Source organism: Hoplias malabaricus, chromosome 7, assembly GCF_029633855.1.
Source record: "Hoplias malabaricus isolate fHopMal1 chromosome 7, fHopMal1.hap1, whole genome shotgun sequence".
Lineage (NCBI taxonomy): Eukaryota > Metazoa > Chordata > Actinopteri > Characiformes > Erythrinidae > Hoplias > Hoplias malabaricus.
This window is the reverse complement of record NC_089806.1, coordinates 12,903,976-12,926,101: the sequence shown is the minus strand read 5'-3', so window position 1 is coordinate 12,926,101 and position 22,126 is coordinate 12,903,976. Positions and strand designations below refer to the sequence as shown.

Below are 22,126 nucleotides of genomic sequence, written 5' to 3'. Positions count from 1 at the left end.
GCACTACCTTCTGCTCCACCATGTTTAGGAGTTTATTGTTTGTTATTAATGAAAGTTATTTTACAATCACTAAACAAGCTCTCATATTATAGGATAAAGAAAGGGTAGGTATCAAAAATGAATGTGTAGATCCTCAAACGGCAAACTATATTTCTTAGACATTTTATGAGGGCGAGTTTTAATTTGAACATACTGTATGAATCCTAGTAGCATTCTGTTAGTCAAATAAGCAGGAATTCATGTTGAGAGCTGTTTTTGGGTGTACCTCAAGGGTACATCCTCAGCCCCATTAATTTTGGGAACAGAGCTTTTATATTGTGCTGCAGTTGTTTATTATTAACTAAATTGAAGATGCACAGTTGGATCTTAATGCCATTACTGTAGCCTAACAAACACTGTTTATTAGTCACTTTGACTGAAGATATTCCAACATTTTGCCTGGAAGCTGCAAATAAGTCAGCAGATGTCAGACAGTTGTTCCTCAGTGTAGTAAGTGATGAGGCTGAGCCGCCGTAGTGAGGTGCTGCCCGCTCTGCATGCTCATCATCATCATTGTTCAAGCAGAAAAGGGGAGGAGGGGCGTGGCATACCACAGAGGGGGCGTGGCCTAAGTGACGGACGGTTTATGCAATGAGGAGCGCGGACACAAAGCCAGTATAAATAGTGGGGGACGCGAGAAACTAGACTTCATTCACGACTTAAGAAGACGCGCGCTAGGAGAAACATTCCAAACACACGCACGCGAACACAAACACGCAAACACACACATATACACATACACACGTTGTGGACGTCCTCGTGCACGAAGCGCCAGTGGAATAGTGACCATGCGCGCGACAGGGAGCGCAGTGGATACTCATCTCCTCTTGGGATAAAGCTGAGGGAATTTGAACGCTGCTGCTGTTGTTGTTGTTGTTGTTGTTTTTGTCTCGCGCTGGACCTGAGGAGCTACTCGCGCGCGCAAAGGAATATACGCCGTGTGCTTCAGCTGCGCCTTTGTGTTTTGGTTTTGTGATTCTCCTTCTGATTGCATCCTGCATCGCGCTTGGAGTAGCAGCTCGCAGGAAACCGGCTCGTGAAGCCGCGGGTGAAGCAGCTGCCCCCTCAGCAGCATGGCAGCTCAGCTCACCTTCCTCCTCCTCCTCGCAATGCTCTCCGCGCTCGTAACGCAGGTAAATACCCCCAGCAGCGCGCGGGACGGGGAGTGGGATGGGGTGGGGGGGAAATTGGGGAGGGGAGGGGTGTTCAACTCCCCCCCAGTCACCAGTAATAATCACCCCAGCATAAATGCATTTGGATGAACAGTCTTCGGTGATCCACTGGGTTTACTGTTAAGGGCTTACAGACGAATGCAGAAGTTTGGGCACTCCTGGTCAAACGACATCCTCCTGAATATATGGCACTATTCAGCACATATTAAACGATTAGTTTTATCGCGGAATTGATACATCACCCCCCAAAAAATCATTTGCACAGATAATATTTTGTGTTTATTTTTGCCCAGAAACAGTACTTGGGCTTTAACGTGTGCAGAAGTGCGTTATCTGTGGAGGGTGTGTAGTTATGTTCACTTAGGAACTCAATAAACACATAATGTGCTAGAAACACTACCATAAATACAAGCGTAAAGAACTGGTTTTCTATTAGAGCCACTGCATGTTCAGCTGGAGTGAAATTAGACTGTTACTTATTACACATTAGTAGCTGTTGCCTTTGGTTTACTATAAAAAGTTCAGCACAAAATGAAACCCAGAAAAGCTTTGCCCCCCACAAAGTCCAGGCTTTTGCCCCCTCTTCACTCTCTACTAGCACTAAGACGGCACACTCCACTGTTTATAACCTGCGTGTAGTAAACACTTCGCCCTTTCCCCCTCTCCCTATAGATACTGGGATCTGGAGTTTTCGAACTGGAACTTCACGAGTTCAAAAATTTCAAGGGTCTGCTGGCCAACGGAGAGCTGTGCAGGCCCGAGTGCAGGACTTTCTTTAGAGTTTGCCTCAAGAACTACCAGGCCATAGTTTCTCCTGGAGACTGCATCTTCGGCACCGCTGTGACCCCAGTGCTGGGCACCAACTCCTTCAGGGTGGGGGCTGGATCCCTCAGCACACCAGTCCGACTGCCCTTCAGCTTCGGATGGCCGGTAAGATGCGATGAAGGATGTGTTCACCATGGATTAAACTAAAACCTCTTGTTTGTTGTATACAGATTTAAAAGATCACCCACTGAATGCTTATTTACTATTGTTTCTAATGTAGGTTAAATGTGATTGATAATGTAACTCTATGCTATTTGTTGGCTTTATAGGCAAAAGTCAGTTAGCACTGTCCTTACAGGGAAGCACTGTACATAGTGTTTTCTGCCAGGTGTAACACCTCATTTCTATATTTGGCAAATGTAACATAAAATAAAATGGCAGTACAGCTGTATGTTTTCTCATTATGTTAAATTCAGAAAATAAACGGTAATTGTGCATTAAAATGTGCAGCGAAGACGTTTGCAAACCTTTTAACACAATGGTGCATTGTTCAGCAGCTATAATACACTGTGTGCATGCAATCATACAGTTATGAGAGTGAGAAAATGAAGTATAGGCCCTAAGCTTGAGACAAACACCACTGTTAGTTGTTACCATGTTATCACTGTGTTTTTTGGCCTCTATGCCGCATTAGTGTGTTCTTCACCAGTGCGCCCTTACGTTCTTCAGTATGAGTCTGTTTCCATTCCACTGTGGCTGTGATCAAAGTGTTCTGTAGATGTCACATTACAGATGCAGATTTCTCTCTTTCTTTCCCTTTAGGGCTCATTTTCCCTGATTATTGAAGCCTGGTATTCACCTGTAGGTAAGTGGACGATTTTGTGAGCCACTAGAGGGCGACACCACTGTATATATATATTCAGTACTGAACTTAAAGTGTTTATTTTTGTTACAATAGTGTTGTTTAGTTTGTGTTTTGTTGGGCTTTTTCTCTAAATACCTGAAGATATACAATGTAAACCTGCTCGATTATTCCTTTTCAAACGGCACGTTTCACCGTGGTGCTCCACTTTGTTTCTCACTCCAAAACACCTCCACATTCTCATAGCCCAACACAATTGAGACTTCCTTTAGTTTATTTTTGGCGTGGGAAAGCTCAGTGGGCTTTGGTGAGAATACTCAGCGCTTGCCAAAACCATCTGACTGCATTTTCCTGTATTTTACACCTTTCAGTGTCCCCGCCCTTTGGAGTGGGATAACAGCATGGGAATGTTTTTACTTGACTTAAAGGAAAAGGAAATTCATTTTACCGTTATACATTACAGCTGCCCTGAAATGAAAGTCCATCAATCAGACTCTGAAACGGCAAAGAGTTTCGCATTCTCTTCAGGAAAAAACAACACGTTTGTTAGTAGTCTTTGTTTTCTCACATATAACAACATGATATTGATGTCTTATTTCTGTCTTTCCCTCCTAGACTCAAACAAACCCGACTTAAAGATTAGCTCTTTTGCCATCCAGAGACAGTTGGAAGTAGGGGCTGAGTGGTCTCAGGATGTTCAAAGCGGGCAGCAGACAGAGCTAAGGTATTCATACCGGTTCATCTGCAATGAAAATTACTACGGCGACAGTTGTTCCAAAATATGCACGCCCAGGGACGACCGTTTCGGCCACTACACCTGCAATCCAGATGGGCAGTTGTCCTGTCTCCCTGGCTGGAAGGGGGAATACTGCGAAGAACGTAAGCAATCAGAGATCACCATCCACTGGCCTTTAGGCGATGGAGGGATTTGTTTTAGTACTTTGACCTTGCTCTTAACAAACAGGAAAAAGAAAGTGCTTTCTCAGGTGCACCCAGGGGCCGTTTGATGGCCTACTGCCTTTTTCTTAAGAGGCTGAAAGTCATCAGGGAGCCACAGCAAAATCCAAAGTGGGGGAATAAGACCCAGTGTCATAAAATAAAAGGCAATGTAAACAAGGTAAATCACCATCCTTATGATCGTACTGTGCATTTCAAAATGTAGAGTATTTTCACTCTCCCAGGATAAAAGCGGATATGTGGACTGTTTCATACCCTTGGCTTTTTAATAACATGAATAAATTAAAACATATGAAGTATGTTCCATATCCCAAGAAAACGGACTCAGTCTTACACCCTAGATAAGCACAAGCTGTTCATATGAGACAGACACCCAATAAACTTCAGAAGAATCAGTTCAATATGTGTCAAGTGATTAATTCGACAATAAAAAAATGAATTCAGCTCTAGGGATTTTGCTGTGGAGTCTTCCAGGCCAGTCATGCAGTCTGCTAAATTACACCATTCTCCTACACGAGCCCACGTTTCTGTGGATTAATAGCTGAAGTGTCTTTGAGCACATGTGAGCAATGCTGAGCTATGGGACAAAGTCTGAGAACAGTGCTGTGTGTCCAGTGTTCTGGAACAGCAGTCGTCCTGTGTATGGAGTCCACTCGGCTAATGGCATTAAGCTTTCCGCCGGACCCCCTTTTCCGCCGTCTTAGTTGCAGTTCAAAGTAAAGTTTGACATTTGTCACATTTTGTCCCAGGTGCTTTAATAGAACACTCCTAAATGATATGTAAATTAATCTATCAACATTAAGAACTGAGACGTGTTTATAATTTGGACACCACACGTGACACCTACAGATATTTCTCATGGCTTGATGTTTTGTGACATTTCATTTCATATTTAATGTTTGCCTGGGTATTCTATTCAGATCCTCACACCGTACCGTACTAATTCCAATGATTTAAAATGATTATACTACTTGCTGTTGCTTGATGTTCTTTATGTCCTGACATTGCCCATCACATGAGCAGAAGTGTATCTTGCTAATGATGAAACGTGCTCATATTGCCCACTTCTACCTGTTTTGTTGAGCGTGTTATAAATAGAGCTGGCTTTACAGGGGTTCCATGCGTGGGAATCTTGTTTGTGCATGCAGCTGTAAGCAAAGGTTACGGCACCCCTGGTTAGAGTAGAGAGCTCACTTCTGATGTTACTGCAGCATTACTCTTTATCTGCTTTGACTGGGACAAGACCTGAGCATAGACCAGTGGCTTGTTGAAAAGTTATGGGACATTTGATATTAGTCTCATGTAGATACAATAAAAAGGGACCATGTCAAAATACGTTGTTGCTGTCCAAACCCCCTGCCCTCGTCCCCGCAGGCCAGCGCTCTCGCGTGTGTTTGGTATAGGCTACTCCAAGCGCGTGCATGGTAATTTAATCCCGCGCGAGCGCGTCACGGCGCAGGGGGGGAGGGGCGAGCACGCGCCGGGTTAATCGCGGCATTATTATCCGCCACGCGCCACGAAATTGCCGCGTGCCCCATTGTCGCGCAGCAGCGGAGCAGCTGCAAACATGGCTCGCGCAGACTAGGAAACAACAATAGAGGCAGCTGTCCGTTATTGAGATGGAGCATCTGTTCTGGAGTAACCAGCAGCTCGGTTCAACTCAGCGTAACCCTACTGCGGCGTCACATAACAACCACCAGCAAACAACAGGCCTCGACGCTCAGTTCCCCCCTCGGTCTCACAGTTTAAACTAGTTCGTGTTCAACAGGCTGAGTTTAAACAGGTTCCGTTTGTTAAACTCAGAGGTGGTGTCCCAGACAGGGTTAGGTCTAGTCCTGGGCTACACTTGAATGAGTATATAGTCTCGGACTAAACTTAGTTCCTGTCCGGAAAAGCAGCCCTATAATTTTAGTCATCAGAGTTTTATATGTTCAGTTAACACTCACTGTCATTCACGTTCCTTTGAACTGTTCCTGTTCCATGATGACAGACCCACACACTTATAAAATGATGGATCTCACTCTTGTTGGTCATAGACAGCAAAAACAAGAGAAAGATGTACAATGACAGAAGGAGTGAGAGTAAGATTGATAGCAGCAATTAACTGAATGACAGCAAATAAATGATTTAGTTTATTAAGGAGGATCTCTCTACTCTGAATAGGACTGGATCTCAGACAAACACATTGTTACTGTGCATTGGACTGGGGTTAAAGAAGGAAAAAACCCAGGAAATTGAAAACATCCTTTAAACTTGAGGCAGATTTTCAGACACTCTTTAGTTTTGCGTCAAACTGAGACACTACTGTATCCAATTAAACATTAATTTTGTGAATCATTACAGATAAACAGGGGAAATCGTTTGCCTATTTTAGACCTCCTTAAGATATTTACGCCAGCAAACACTGCATACACACTTTAAGACCTCTGTTTATATATCATTTACAATGACTTAAAAGACAAGTCGTGTGTTGTGAGTGCTCAGGGTCCCACAGCAGCACTGCCCCCTAAATTAGACCTGTTAAAACCAGCTCATGCTTTCAATGATTATTTATTTGTATGTATTTCTACAGTCATGTGTTCTAAATCTTAGTTTTATGAGTCTCAGCTGAATTCGGGAGTTTGCACCTGATTAATTCATTGTGACTGATATGTGGCATGGGTTCAGTGTGACAGGACTTTCAAAGCGTGTAATAGGAACCATTCATTATGCTCATGTGCTTGAAGTCATTTCATTTACTGCACATTACACAGAGCTCAGCCAGGCCCTGGTCCTGCTTTTTCTAACAGGAATTTCCTTTTTTTCCTTGCAGCTATCTGTCTAAAGGGGTGCAGCGAGACCAACGCCAACTGCTCCAAGCCGGGAGAGTGTGTGTAAGTACAGGGCGAACGGGTGTGTGACACACTTCTGAGTGGATTAAGTCTTTGCTGCAATATCCCTGTGTCATACCAGCACACTTAATAAGAACCATTCATCTTTGTTGTAATACTCCCATAAAGTAACGGCAGCTTTGCCCCAGATTCTGACCCAGAGCTCCAGTGTATACTCAGTGTATATACTACAGTGTATGTACTGCTTGTACGGTCACTCTGCTGGCCATTTCTGACCTATATAAAAGACAAATCCCTGCTCGGAGAGTTTAGCCAAGATTATCTCATTGTGCTAGTTACACCACTTATTTTAAACCGCTATTTGGGTGAAAGTGAGATTAATCCGGCATAATCATAGCTTGGTAAATATCGGCTTTCAGCGATTATGTAGACACACTTCCTTTCATACCTACATTTAGTGTCTGTTCGGTAATGATAGCGTGTACCTGTGTACTGACGAGCGACGTGTTCTCTGTTGCAGATGTAGAGAAGGCTGGCAGGGCACATTCTGTATGGAGTGTAAGAAACATCCCATCTGTAAGCATGGCACCTGTCAGCAGCCGGGGCAGTGTAACTGTAAAGAAGGCTGGGGCGGTCTCTTCTGTGACCAAGGTGAGTCTGAATATACATAAAAATCGGTTAAGCTGTCGTAACTACAGAGCTCTGCTGCTGATATCCTGTATTAATCTGACATTGTGTGGCCACATATGAGTAAAACATGATAATTGGGTCTTAATAAATGGGTGTAATTTAGGAAGCCATAGCCAGGACGTACTAGAGCTTATTAAGGAATTACCTCAGTGAAATGCCTTAACTATGTTATGGCCACAACTTAATCTTTTTCATTCATAGCTCAGTCCTAAATACAGTTAAATGATCGCAACCCCATGTGTTACTAAATCATGGCCACATTATCATTATCACATTCGCACCGTGTACTAAATCACGTGCAGGACTTAACTATCACACTTCTTTACCGTGTTCCCAGGGCCATGGCTTAGGCTAATTGTCTATTTTGTGGCCAGTGTGGCCCCCAAGTTGGGCCCATGCGTTATTTTTGTATTTCATAAGTGATGTCATCAGCAGAGCTCCAGGGGAATGGGTGTAGAGGTAAAGGAGCTTTGAAAATGTCAAGTGTAAAGGTGACTGTAGGTTGTGATTCAAGTGGTTATCATTCACATTTGACACTAGATCTGAACTTCTGCACCCACCACAAGCCGTGTAAGAATGGAGCCACATGTATGAACACAGGCCAGGGCAGCTACACCTGCACCTGCCTGCCCGGCTACACTGGGGTCAACTGTGAGCTGGAGATCCGGCAGTGCGACAGCAACCCCTGCAGGAACAGAGGACACTGTACCGTGAGTTTAGCCCTTCCTATTTGTTTTTATTTTTAAATCTATGTTGGATATTGTGGTCAAATATTGAGACAGGAGAGGAAAACCATAAATGTAATGTATGTTAATGTAGCTCGACTAAACTCTAACCACTTTAGTCATCCCTGTTGGTCAATTCATTTAGAAACATTTAAAACAACACAAGACGCAGCATTTTTATACAACAGCAACAACACACCGTCACACACTCAGACATCTCAGAAATGGTAACCTTTTTCCGTAGAAGGCTTCCACATCAGCAAATGTGATATGATTGATTTCCAAGCCTTCTGGACCCTGTAAATTTGACAATTCATTGTAAAACGCACACAGATTGTAACAGAAGTTGGCGTTTTTCCATCAAAATTGCATTTGTACAACGATGAGCAACGATTAAAAAAAAACACCCAATGGAGTCCTAAAAGCTGTGTCTTCTGTGTTCCTTCAGGAGCTGGACAATGGCTACATGTGCACCTGCCTGCCCGGCTTTGAAGGCACTCACTGTGAACACAATCTGCTGACCTGCGCGGATATGCCATGCTTTCAAGGAGGAAAGTGCCACGAGAAAGATAATGGTCGCAGCTACTCATGTGACTGTCCCAGAGGATACACCGGTCTCAACTGTGAGAAGAGAGTGGACAAATGCACAACCCTACCTTGTGCCAATGGTACGCCCCACTTCAGCATCATCGGTTCAGCAAAACAGAGCAGCAGGAACGTCTTTAGATAGAAGATACAGCCAGACTGCTTCTAAAAATGATTTCTTTCATATCTGTAGTCAGAATGTGTGTGTTTGTGCACGCATGTACTATGGGTGACTTAGTAAAATGAATAGAGACATATTTCAATACATCCATGACTATGAATGTAATCCGAACCTGGTGTTTGTGCTTTTCCGTGGTTGTGTGTATCTGTATGTAATAGAATACCCTTTCTTGCCGTTGTGCAGGTGGTGCGTGCGTGGTTCTAGGAGGCGTCCGAATGTGCAGCTGTCGAACGGGCTTCACGGGTCAGCGCTGCGAGATCAACATCAACAAGTGTGCATCCAACCCCTGTGCCAATGGGGGCACGTGCCACGACCGCATCAGCGACTACGTGTGCTCCTGCCCCCCAGGTTACGGAGGGCGGAACTGCAACCAGCTAATCAGCCCCTGCCCAGCCCATCTCTGCCTTAACAGTGGCTCATGTGCCAGCGTCCCTAGTGGAACTCCGGCCTGCTTCTGCCCTAGCGGCTTCATGGGACCCCGCTGCGAATACATTGCCGTCACCCTGCCTGTCCTCCCGCCTCCAGAGAACCAGGACGGATTCCAGTGGGCCGCAGTGTCTCTGGCTGTGGGGCTAGTGGCCCTTCTGGTCCTCCTTTGCATGGTTGTCATCGCTCTCCGTCACATACACAGACAGTACAACACAGAAAGGACTCAAGCAGATGCCATGAACAACCTGTCTGATACGCAACGGGACAACCTAATACCAACCTCCCAGCTCAAGAACACCAATAAAAAGATGGGCCTAGAGGTGGACTGTGGCCCAGACAAGACTAATTACATACACAAGAACTACCATTTGGACTACAACTCGTCTAAAGACTTCATAGAGCCGCCTTCGCAAGAAGATAAAAGTCACAACTATGAAAAGTGTTTAGAAGACAAAATACCATTGAGTAGAATGTACAGGTGAGATATGAGCTCTGCTTACTGTATATTACTTACAAGGCTATAAATGTACTTCCTATTCATAATACACACTGCAGTTTAGTCCAAGATCTATAACTGGAAAAGCACAGCTCCAAATAAAGCTTGGCTATGTATCATCAGCTCTGGAACAAAACCTCATACCTCATATCAGACCTCCTATAGGAAAGCATTCCTTCACTGTAAATACTTTTAACAAATATGTCTTCATATATTCATCCTGAAATTGTGACACAAGTTCATTAGAAGTTAAGGCATGATACAAAAATGGCGGCATTAGGCGGCATGGTGGCTTAGTGGTTAGCACGTTCGCCTCCCAGCGCTGGGATCTTGGGTTCAAGTCCCATCTGGGTGGAGTTTCCATGTTCTCCCCGTGTCTGCGTGGGTTTCCTCCGGGGACTCCGGTTTCCTCCCACAGTCCAAAAACATGGAGTGTAGGTGAATTGGCTTCTGTCTAATAACTGTCCTGGTGTATGAGTGTGAGCCCAGATATGGCACCCTAGTGCCCGATGCAGTCCTCCAGGTGGACGGTCGTTCCTGGTCAAGAGTACGCTGTGCGCGTTTGGCTGCCGCTTCTCACCAGTGTGTGTGTGGATTGAGTGTTCTGAGCAGTGTTGTAAAGCGTCCTTGGGTGTCTAGAAAGGCGCTATATAAGTGTAAAGATACATACATACATACAAAAACCTGGAGATACAAGGCTTGATCCAACACATTATTTTGGTCATGGCTCAACAGCTACACTTATATATACATGTCATATTTGTCCACACCATAAACAAGGTTTCAATTTGTAGTTGTTCCCCAAAAAGGCGAAAGTCTGTGTCTTAAGAAAACTCAACCAGACCTCATAACATCTTAAAGGCAAACAATAAACTCTCACATTTCCATAAAGTTTACAGTTGCTGCTGGGACCCCCTTTGTCTCTTGACCCCTTTTCTGTTCCTCCCTCTCCCCCCTAACCTTTCCTCCTCAGCCGAGCACAATGAGGATCTGCTGCGTGTGCTTTTACTTTACGTTAACACCTTGGTGTGATTTGTGTTTGCAGTGAAAAGCCGGAGTGTAGGATATCAACGATATGTTCCCCGAGAGACTCCATGTACCAGTCCGTGTTTGTAATAGCGGAGGAGAGGAGTGAATGCGTCATAGCAACCGAGGTAAGAAGGAAGCATGCTGAACATTTTTAAAGGGCCCATACCACCTATTTTTACAGACGTTGATGTAAAATGTAAAGTATTAAATATGTACCATTCCCATGCCAGTCTATGCAGTCCATATCTATAAATATAGTCTATTTCCAAAAGACTATTTTTGTGATGTCACAAAAAAGCACAACTACATATATCAAACTATTCACACAGTAAAATCCACCTATTCATGTTAAGATTTTAAGGAGTGTTAAGGAGAAGCCACATACTACATTGCAGCCAGGAGCAGAGCAAAACGTTTCTATCTTGATATAAACAAGAGCCTATTCAGGTTGTGACTGGCTTTGTGTAAATTCATATACACATTTCCCACAGTGGACGTCAGTGAAGAAGTATCCAAAACAATACCTGAAAATGTAGGATATGGGCTCTTTAACTCCTTAATAATTGCATATGGCTCATGTAAAATGGCTCATTGTCCGTGCCCTGTCTTTCTCAGGTATAAACGTCAAGAGGATGTATATGAAGAGAGGGACGGGGAGAGAACACAATCAAAGCAGATTTTTCTGGATTGTTTACAAATAAAAAAAAAACTGAGAGACTGGAGATGAATCTTTGTGATGTCCACTGCTGCTCTGAGAAACTTGAGGAACTGGAGAGAGCGGAACTCTGCTCGCTGAACGCAGTATAGAGGAGTTCCTGCCGAAGGACTGATTGTGTACAAATGTGTACAGTCCTGGACCTTGTTGATTTTTTTATTTCTACCCCTTCTGCTACGGTATGGTTTTTCCCCTCACAAACTGTAAGAAAAAAAAAAGAAAAAAAATGGGGGGAAAAAAGGGACTTACACTGCAAGAGGAAAAAAAAAACGTCTACAGCAGACAGAAGTGGTCTCTCCTCCCCACATAGAGTGTGAGTGTTTCTCTTTCTTTCTGCATCTCTCTCAGTCTTTCACTCCCTCTTTCTCTCTCTGTCTGTCTCTCACTCTCTTGTGGTAATCACGGACACATCATCTGCCAACTAATCACTAAGAAGGTGCCAGGGACTTCCAAACCTTCAGCCAGCATTGCCAGCTATGCAAGAAACCAAGTGGGGGCAGGGAACCAATCAGAGCCCAGGCCCACCCACCCCAATCACCAGAGATATGAATGTCTGAAAAAATGTACAAATGTCAATCATATCAAATAAATGACTGTTCTCCGAGCTAAGATTGTATGCAGCCCGAATTCACAAAAAAGCCTTATAAAGACGGGGATGGGGATGATCAATTCTGAGCGCTGCATGGTCTCGGATCATCTAGGAACAGAGGAAAATTTCCTTCTTAATCAACAGGGATTTTCACAGCAGCGGACAAAGCAGGACAGCGGCAGATCCAGATGCACTGGTGGGATCCAGGAGAAAATGTAATCGACGTCTTTTTATGCAACGGTGGCCCGACGAGGACAAGACCTGAGATGGACGCAAAGCTGAAAAACAGTGACTGCACACCACTGACTGCCTATAATTAGTTTTTTGAGACCAATAATGTAATTTTTAAACAAAATGATTATTTCCAGAGTTAATTTAATTATGACACACTGCTCTTTATATGTTTTATACTATTATTTTGTATATAATGCATATTTATAAGAAACCAAACTTCTGAAGAATAAAACCGTTAATTCCTTCTGCACATGTTGTGTTGCCTGCTTTGACACAGAAATGTAAGGCGTTGGATGTTCAGTTTTACAGTTGTGTAGTTTTCTCTCCACTGACTGTTTCCTCTCAAAAAACACAAGTCTCACCCTCGCAGCCCCCACCCGCTTCACCCAGTTGCAAATTGGCTTGAAATTCAAATCCGTTGCCTCGGATACAGGCCCCTTGAGCTGGAAATTCTGAAACAAAGACAGAAGAGCACAGAGGAGCAGCCCCTCCTCAGAAAACTGAAACAGATGCCCCAGGGTGCGACCCTGCACTCTGCCATAAAAACAGCAGCATATGCCACCCCTCTCTCGCCCAGCAGCTCCACGTGGCAGCTATAAAGCCCCCACACACTCACCAGCACTGGCGCCAAGTGCCTCGCCTTCAGGGTTAAAGGAGAAATGTCTGCTTCTACCTCTGCCCCCCCCCCCCTCCCTTACCCCCCCAATAAACCGTAACAAAAGACGCAGAGCACGGTACACGTGGCCACAGCCGCACAGATGGGCTTCAGGGCAGAGCCCGCTGGCACTCTGCTCTCCCAAAAAATTAAAAAGAAAGAAAAGCCTACAGCCTTTCCAAAAGTTTAAGTGGCCCATCTGAGCAATCTGGCACGTGAGCAAAGGATTATTTATTGTCCCTTTTCAATACCACAGTCGCTGGGGTCACCTGGGTCTCCACTTAAGGGAGGATAAGGTCAGGAGGTCACCTGTTAGCCAGGCCGGAGATGGTATAGGATTTATGCTGGCTATTACTGCGCCCAGTAGAGTCGGATTTTGACCTGGGCCCAGACTCCACAAGACATAAATATGATTAAGAGGAACCCACTAAAAATAATCCCCCAGTTTGGAACACTCTTCCATGTTTAGGCGTCATGTCAAACCAATGACAAACTCACCTCCCCTGCCAGGTTTTGTGAAAGAATGTCCATTGCTCCAAATAGTTCACCATTCTGGTCAATGTCAACCTCCACCGACCACAAGCAAAGAAAGAGAGGTTAGAGCAGAAGGCCAGTGACGGCGGTACCCACAAATACAAGGGAAAACCTCTATCCAAAATATCCAAATTGAAATCAGCTGCTCTGCTAATATTAGGTCTACATTTGTCCGATGACCATCAGCCAATTACATCTGTAGTGATCATTAACTAATGACATCTGTAGAGATCATCATCTCTATCTTCATAAAACCCCTCTATGTCTATTGACCATAACCCAATGACTTTACTCTCTCCCACACACACATACAGTGCAAATGTATGCTTAGTCAGAGTTGGCCAGCCATGTTTTACGTGTGTATGTGCATGAAGAGGATGCTGAGCGAGAAACAACATATTTCACAAGGTTAGGGGGCACCGGCCGGGTGTTAAACACACTCCTTATCACTGCAATAAGTCATCCGCAAAAACCTTGTAACTGCAACCTGCTCCCTCACCCTGAGAATGAGAGAGAGAGAGAGAGACAAAGAGAGAGAGAGAGAGAGAGAGTGCACATGTGTGTGTATGTGCCCCACTCTTTGGCCTCTGAGCCTCCATCACATGGCCAGGCATTCTCATTGTGTTATAATCACAGCATCCTGTTTGTGACCTAGTGACATCATTTCCTGCTTCCTTTCTGATTAAAAAATGCAGAACATGCCGGCACTGGCCAAACGCTTTTCTCACGCATCTTTTTTTTTTTTTTTTTTTTACTCCCTTCCCTCCGCTTCTGCTCCACATTCGCGTGGATACCTTGGAGTTCAGGAAACAAACAAAAAGGAGGGGTGAACAAAAATAAGAATATTATGATTATTATTTCATTTCCAGTTCCTACGCATTTCGAACTCAGCAGGCGCAGGTCAGTTCCACTCCATCACAGTTCAGTCCAGCTCAGCTTACACTGTCCAGGAGGAAGATCCAAGAAGAGGCAGCACAAATCAGCCATAAATCTACTTTACACACAGCTATAATCTTTTATAATGTATTTTCCCAGTCAAATGAGCTTCTTTTTAAAATCTACTCATAAACAGGGATCTATACCCTGACACTTCCTCCCCTGCAGTTATCATTAATTAACACTAGGGGTCAGTAACACGCTCAGCGAGTGGCAGCTGTTGGTGGAAGACTTTTACTCTAGTGGTTTCCAAAGATTGAGGCAAATGAAGCCATTTGAACATTATCAATGCTCTTGTCATTTATGTGGAACTGTCCTTTTTTATTCCATATTTGTAATTCAGGGATGATTTAACATTTAATTATGCATGCATTGTTAATGCTGGCTGAATGTAGACTAGTTAGCATTAAATTAGCAGATAATAATGTTATATTTCAGTTCGTATGTTTTACTGCTTGTGTAAGATAAAGAACAGTAAATGTTTCCAGATTGTGTTCCCTAACTGTGAACCCCTGCTTTATTCTCTCACACTAGTTTAGTTTATATTAGTTTAAGATTTAATTTCTTTTTATTTTTAAGGAAAACAATAACAGATTTACCTTCTGCATGGTCTCAATCGCACAGACTATGATCACATATAATATGTAATAACATTACAACAAACCATGAAGCATAATATTACACATGGTACACTTTTATTACACTGAGATACAGTTTTAACAATATACACTATGTTCAAAATAACTTCTATTTATTTTATTCAGCTTAATATGCACCCATTGCGGACACAAGCTAGATGTGTATAAAGCCCCTCAGCACTGGGCAGTGGCGGTGTGGTGCTGTGGTTTCTGGAGTGTTGAAGCCCCATTCTGTTTTTTCAGGGTGAGATGGAGTGGCCTTTGATTTCCAGGACTAATCGTCCAACATTTGAACCTGACCTGAGATTTAATATCTGGTGTAAAGCCACCACAGAGTAGTAGAAACTTCATGCAACTACAGTAATCCCTCGCTACTTCGCGGTTCATCTTTTGCGGATTCGCTACTTCGCGGGTTTTTTCAAGGTGGCTTATGGCCGCTATATCGCCTAAAAATATAATTTTCTTATGGTGTGTAAATTAAAAGTAGTTTTGACTGCTGACGTGCAGACTGACCAATTAAATGTTTACAGAGAAGGTTATTGACCAATAACGGTAGCTCTACAGTCACACCGTCCAATCAGAAGATTTTAGGCTACTTCACCACGCCCCCTTCTCACTCAAGCGAACCAATCGGAGTAGGGGAGGGCGGGACTAGTTTGTGAACGAAACTTCTCGAAGTTCTATGTAAGCTCTAGAAAAACAAAATCCCGGACGTTTGTGAAATTCCGCCCGGACATTTGTAAGCCTAAAAAAGAGGACATGTCCGGGTCAAAGAGGACGTCTGGTCACACTAACAGTACATGTATTGTTTATGTCCACATCCGAGTGAAATGTACTTACGCTAAATCACAGCTTAGGAATTACTCTATTAAAGAAACTGGTAGGATATCACATGTAGTTCCAGTTGAAAAACATTATAGAATGACTGTTTAATGCAAAGGGTGTGTTGTATAAATTGTGTTGTAGTTTGAATGTTAGATCCTCTTTTGTAAGTCGCTTTGGGTAAAAGCGTCTGCCAAAACCATAAATGTAAATGTTGTTAACAGTACAGAGAGGGTTTTAAAAGTCCAAACACTCGTTAAATACATAAAAAATATCTTTCCTCTTTTTCGCGGAAATTCGTTTTTCGCGGGTGGTCTTGGAACGCATCCCACGCGAAAAACGAGGAATCCCTGTACAACCATTTGAATTCAGCCATTTTCAAAACACCTAAAAAGTATTCGCCCACAAATTTCTATATCTGACCTTTTTTTTCGTCAGATATAGAAATGCCTTAACACTTCCATCAATTTATTAATCATGCTAAATAACTGAACAGGAAAACATTAATGCCTTTGAAGTTTGTGGACTGGCTGTGTGAAATTGCCCACAGATGTAAGTTTGTGAGTAAGTGAGATGTCCTGCTATGGACTGACTTCCTGTCCAGGATCCTGAGTAGGCTCTAAACCTAGTCTAGCGCTGATCAGGCTAAAGTAGATATAGAAGCTGAATTAATTAATTCATTATTTAATTAATGAGACAGTAGAGCTATACACTGAATAAAAGTTTTAGAGAGTAAATTATAAACATTCCAACGACTGTAAGATCCATATCCAAAGTGATCATACAAACTCATTTCACACCAAAGAGAACGTGTTCTTGGCCTGGCTGACAGGGTTCATTTAAATTCCAGACTGCTCTGTCATACAGTTCCCTAGAGCTCTGTAAGGTCATGAGTTTCTGGAGATGAACAGCTTTGTTGTTTTGACATCCAGCACTAATCCAACACAGCTGATCTGGTTAAGCAAGGCTTTCAGTTGTGTTTGGACAGCAGAGCGAGATGTTTTGGAACTAAACTGGGTGGTAGACTTTCAGGATTAGGGTTGGGCAGCGTTGATGTCATGAGTATCAGTCAAAGGAGGAGCTGTGTTTGGTGATTTCCAGGCTTAAACACCTGGTCCAATTCAATCCACCTAATTAGTAGGTTGTAAGAAACAGGTGTACAGAAACATGACCATTGTACTGCAAAAACAACCTGAACTGACTGCCCCTGAGGGTACATGACCGATACGAACGGAGCTGGCTACAGCCGCCTACGTCCACATGGGAGAAAAGGATAGAACGGAACATCCTGTGCATCTAAAAATGTTGTTACTTGGGGAAAAATGGTACAAATTTAAAGTGGCGATTACCTGAGTAAAACAACTTAGTAAAAGTATAAAACTATCAGGTCAAAATACAAAAACACTGAGTAATGACTTGACTGCAGGTGAACTTCTTAAAACGTCCCGCGTCTATCAGCACAGAAACATGTTAGTAATAGTTCTTGTCTTTTTGGGACGCTTGTGGTCTAAAATAAATCAATATATATCTCAAAAGTCAAGGGTAGGACAAATCACAGAGCAGTACAAACACATTCAGCAAAAAATAGAAACAAATAGAACCTCAAGCAAGAGATTTCAGTGTCTAAAGTGTCTCACTACTTTTAATACATGATGTACATTTCTCACTAATCTTAGTTATTGTGGGTTTGTTTAGTATTTAGTCCTGAAGAGAGATATGATTTTATATTTGTTATTTATTTTTATGGTTTTACCAGGGTGGATTTGTTTTGACTGCAGCTGGAAAAACTAGACCAAATAAAGGAAACTAGGTCATCAGATACCTCAGGTACACACCAAACTTATAAAACAGGTTTAGTTGCCGTAAATCTAAAAGGGGATAAGAACAAAATGTTCTCTGGTGAACGCTCAGGTCGTTATCTGACTTTTTTTTTTTACAGTCTGATGATGAACAACAAAGAGTGATGTCATTAAAATAAAAAAAAGTATTTGTACACACACTCTACAAAAACAGCTCTGAACGTACACTAAGCAAAGGTCCCAGGGTGTTTTTTTTCCGTGCTATGTTTACCCTGCGGTACACAAGGTCGAACTCAGATGCCAGGGCCTAAGGTTACAGCTGTGAGAGTAAACATGCTTTTCCTGGCTGTTCCTTGAAAGGTTCCCTCACTGGACCCCAGCAGCCGAGCGACAGGCCGGCCAGCAGCAGCCAGAGAAAGCCTGTGCATCATGCAGACCTTTAAGGAGCTTACATGTGCCTGTATCTTATGATGCCAGATAATACCTCTATTTATAGATAATCCTATTTTACCTAAAGAGGACCCTAAGCTAAAAAAAAATAAGTAAATGTTGAGTGAGGGTTGGGGGGTGGCTGAAGTGTTTGTCAAGCTGAAGGGGCACAAATCAGGGGGAGGGTTCAGATGAATAAAGTAAACTAGTGAAAAGTAAAACAGAAGAAAAGCAGGAAGGAAGGAACTGTAACTGAACATACTGTGCTGTACTAAATTCAGATAAACAGGACTAAATCACACTCTCTTTGTAATGAAATATGCCAAACGTGGGTGTTATTTAATAGTGAATAAGTGAACAATTTGTGTGCGCATACATTTGGGGATCTGCAGCCTACCAACCCACGGAATATGAAACAAGACCACCCAGTCTGTTTTGTTTTTTAATTTTTTTTATTTTGTGAGCTGCCCAAATATAGGACAAAAAAAGAGGTTCTAATTTTACTCCAGGCAGCATGGTGCAACAACACATGTTGGTAGGAGGATTAGCAGTGTGAACTTACCTATAGGTGTGAGTGTGAATATCTGCATGAGTGTGCAGTGCCCTGCAATGGACTGGATGTGTCTAGAGTGTGTTCCTGCTTTGCATCCAATGATCCTGAATAGGTTCTGGGCCTCTTGTTATGAAGAGGGCTGTTTGTTTCCCAGGGCTGCGTACAGACATCACTTTTAAGTCCTGATGCTATGAAAAGGAAACAAATTTTATAACAACCCCAGTTTATCATGATAACAATAAATACCAAGATATTGTCCCATTCTATCATTCTCATAGCACATATTTACATGGCAATTGATTAGCAACTAAAATTTCAAGATTTCAAAGCAAGACTGATTAAATGCTGGATGATCTAGTTAGATCCTATTAAGTGAAAACCTAAACCTACACCTAATTCTTCACCTCCCTTGTATCTACACTCATTGTCCATTTGATCAGATCCACTTACTCAAAGGTGCCTTTGTGAAGCTGGAATTACAGGATGTAATCCATCTGTTTATCTGAATCATTTGTTCACCCCTTTACCCTGTCCAAAGCAGTGATGCTGTAGCCGTTAAAACACTGACAGGGCCCACTCACCACTGCTGTCCTCTCTGTTGCACATTCCAGGCCCTCCCTGTAGGTGTAAAGGTAGAGAAGATAGCTCCGACTTTCCTCTGTCCAGTAATGGCTTCGGTTTGTTTAAAAACTGCAGTAACACTGCAAAAAAAATTTACCTGACAGGATATTATACGCTTTTAACCTTCAATTAGTTTTTTTTCTTTTAAATAACAATGTTGATAATACTTTTTTTCTGCTTAGCAACACTTAACAACCCACGATTAACACCAATTTATTCCTGCTTTGACAAAAACAAGGTTATGCTGAAGGTTAACTGTTTTAACAGTTACTTTTAAGCTTGTACTAGAGTGTTTTTCTTTTCTCTGTGAAAACAGAGCTCTGTAATTTACTGAGAAGAGGCCTGTCGTTTCCAAAGCAGTGATTGAGCAATGCTCAGTGAGGCAACAGTTTCTCAATCTCACTACTGGGAAATTCTATTCTCTAAAGTTTAAAACACGAAACAAATAATATAAAAATACACATAAATTATTTTTTAAAAATTACCCTATTATTTATTTTGAATTAAAAATATGGTATATCATGATGTTTTATATATATATATATATATATATATATATAAGACAACAACAACAGTGTCCAACACTTTGTGCAATGTATCTCTATTAGGAGGAAACCCCCACCCAGCCTTAATATTTAACTGAGGGAACAGGAGGTAACGTCTTAAGATTGTGAGGAAACGCAGCTGTCTGCGTCTTTTAAGGTGGAATAGGGAAATAACAACTGTTGATTGTAAGTGTATGAAGTTACTGTAAATTATTCCCCACAGTTTGAATGACCTCAGAAACTCATGTGTACTTCGAGTTGTTTAGTTTTGTAGCACTTTCAGTAATAGACTTCCGTCTCCCGAGTTTGGGGATCGGAAACAGCCAAAATAAGTCAATATTACCCACATATGGAGCAGGAATAGAGCAATTTCGTTTTGTGCTTTCCAAAGTTTGGGGTTCTGTCCGTTGTCTAAAACAACTGCAGATGCCATTGCCGTGCGCAGAGAGAGTAAGACACTAGCATACCGCACCGAGACAGTTTGTTTTTCGTTCATGTACAAACACTGGGGCTTCGTAAACACATTAGTCCGGTTTGGACCACACACGAGAGCTAACAAATGGTGAGGAAATGTCTTCTGAATGTTATTTAAAAATAAAAAGTGGTGAACTTCTCCTTTAAGTCTAGGAAGAATGTTTTGTTTTGTTTTAGTCAGGGTGGCCTGGGGAGGGGGGCGGCACGGTGGCGCGGCAGGTAGTGTCACACAGCTCCAGGGGCCTGGACGTTGTGGGTTCGATTCCCACTCCGGGTGACTGTCTGTGGGGAGTTGGTGTGTTCTCCCCGTGTCCGCGTGGGAAACCGGAGCACCCGGAGGAAACCCACGCGGACACGGGGAGAACACACCAACTACTCACAGACAGTCACCCAGAGCGGGAATCGAACCCACAACCTCCAGGCCCCTGGAACTGTGTGACTGCGCCACCGTGCCACCCTAGCATTAGTTTTACTACAGTGTAAATGCAAGATGTCTGTTTTGTGACCCCCTATGCACCAGAAGGTCTATGTTTTTGTTTTATTACACTACGTTTAAACAGAACAAAAATGTCAACCCTGTGCTTCTTTTCTCTGCTGCACAACCAAAAAAAAATTATCTTTTATCTTCATCTTTTTGTGTGTCTACACAGTGTCTACACTTCTGTCGACACCATTACTTGGCACTTGTTGAGTAATATAGCCAGTCTAAATCTATGAATGTATTATGTACTAATGTATTAAACAACTATGGAAGTTGGAACTATTTCAAATATGAAATGTGCACTAAAATATACAGGCCATTAATAAATTACATTTATTTTCCTTGTAGAATGTGTAAATTGATTTTCACATGGAGAAACCACAAAACATGTCATTGGAATACATTTTGTTTACAGCGGTACACATCTGCCATTTACTATTAAATACTTTATTGTTTTGTAAACGCCATAATCTTTCTAAATATTTACCTTGATGACCCAAAGATCCAAGTAGACTCTGGACCCAATGTGACCCTGATGTGAATGAGGAACTTACAGTAGATGGATAAATGAACGAGTAATCATCATTTTACTGACAGAAAACAACTTAAATTTTGAAATGCAACCAATAAGAACCATACTACATGCAGTGTCAAACTTGGTGCAGGATATCAGCTGCAAATAATGCCACTCTTAACTTGGGTATTGGTTGGTGTTAAATCACTCAAGAGCACACAGTTGCTCCACAAGCCAGCTCAGTTTAATACACCTTTAGCCCATGCCTTCCATTGGGCATGGTGACCTTATAGCTTCATACATTTCCATTGTATCTGCAGTGCTTTTCTGTAGGTATTATAAAAGCAGTGTGTACATTAACTGAAAGTGTATCCAATGGGTACACTTTAATAATTAGGCGTGTCTACAAACATTATGACATATAGGGTACCGCATCACATCATATGATGAAATGGGAGTCTGTCATGTTTAGAATGTGGCATTAGGGCTAATGTAAGGAGGTAAGTACAATATGAAAATCAAGCAGAGGCTTAATGGCCCTAGTTCCCTATAGACACTTGTCATGAGGTCATGAAAATGTAGCTTATCCACAAATGATGCACGATATATTAGATAAAGGGGTCAACTTTGTAATATTGGCTTTGTATTTGAAATAATGCTCTTCATGACCTGTTAGAGCACTACAAAACTGAGGCAGAAGACAACATACTAGTGGTGTTCTTCAGAACAGACAGCCTCAACATCCTAACTGAAGCACATTCGGACTGGATCAAGTAAATCGGCTTAGTCCATCCTCTCAGAGGTGTGACGCTTTAAAAATAACATC

At 42.5% G+C, this 22,126-nt stretch overlaps 1 protein-coding gene across 1 annotated transcript; it reads left to right on the top strand.

Annotated features, from left to right (window-relative positions):
- The first annotated feature begins 703 nt into the window (after positions 1-703).
- On the top strand, positions 704-12,535 carry dll4 (delta-like 4 (Drosophila)). The gene is made up of 11 exons (XM_066676629.1): positions 704-1,172; positions 1,884-2,141; positions 2,799-2,841; positions 3,454-3,717; positions 6,608-6,668; positions 7,147-7,277; positions 7,857-8,026; positions 8,490-8,709; positions 8,991-9,714; positions 10,778-10,886; positions 11,377-12,535. The coding sequence occupies exons 1-11, from the start codon at positions 1,113-1,115 to the stop codon at positions 11,380-11,382; spliced, it is 2,046 nt and encodes a 681-aa protein (XP_066532726.1). The 5' UTR covers positions 704-1,112; the 3' UTR covers positions 11,383-12,535.
- Positions 12,536-22,126: the final 9,591 nt, after the last annotated feature.

Excerpts from the sequence above, each read along its gene's own strand:
- dll4 (XM_066676629.1), top strand. The coding sequence starts at position 1,113 with ATGGCAGCTCAGCTCACCTTCCTCCTCCTCCTCGCAATGCTCTCCGCG. Across the intron at positions 2,842-3,453 it reads AGCCTGGTATTCACCTGTAG|ACTCAAACAAACCCGACTTA; the intron begins GTAAGTGGACGA and ends TTTCCCTCCTAG. Across the intron at positions 6,669-7,146 it reads TCCAAGCCGGGAGAGTGTGT|ATGTAGAGAAGGCTGGCAGG; the intron begins GTAAGTACAGGG and ends TCTCTGTTGCAG.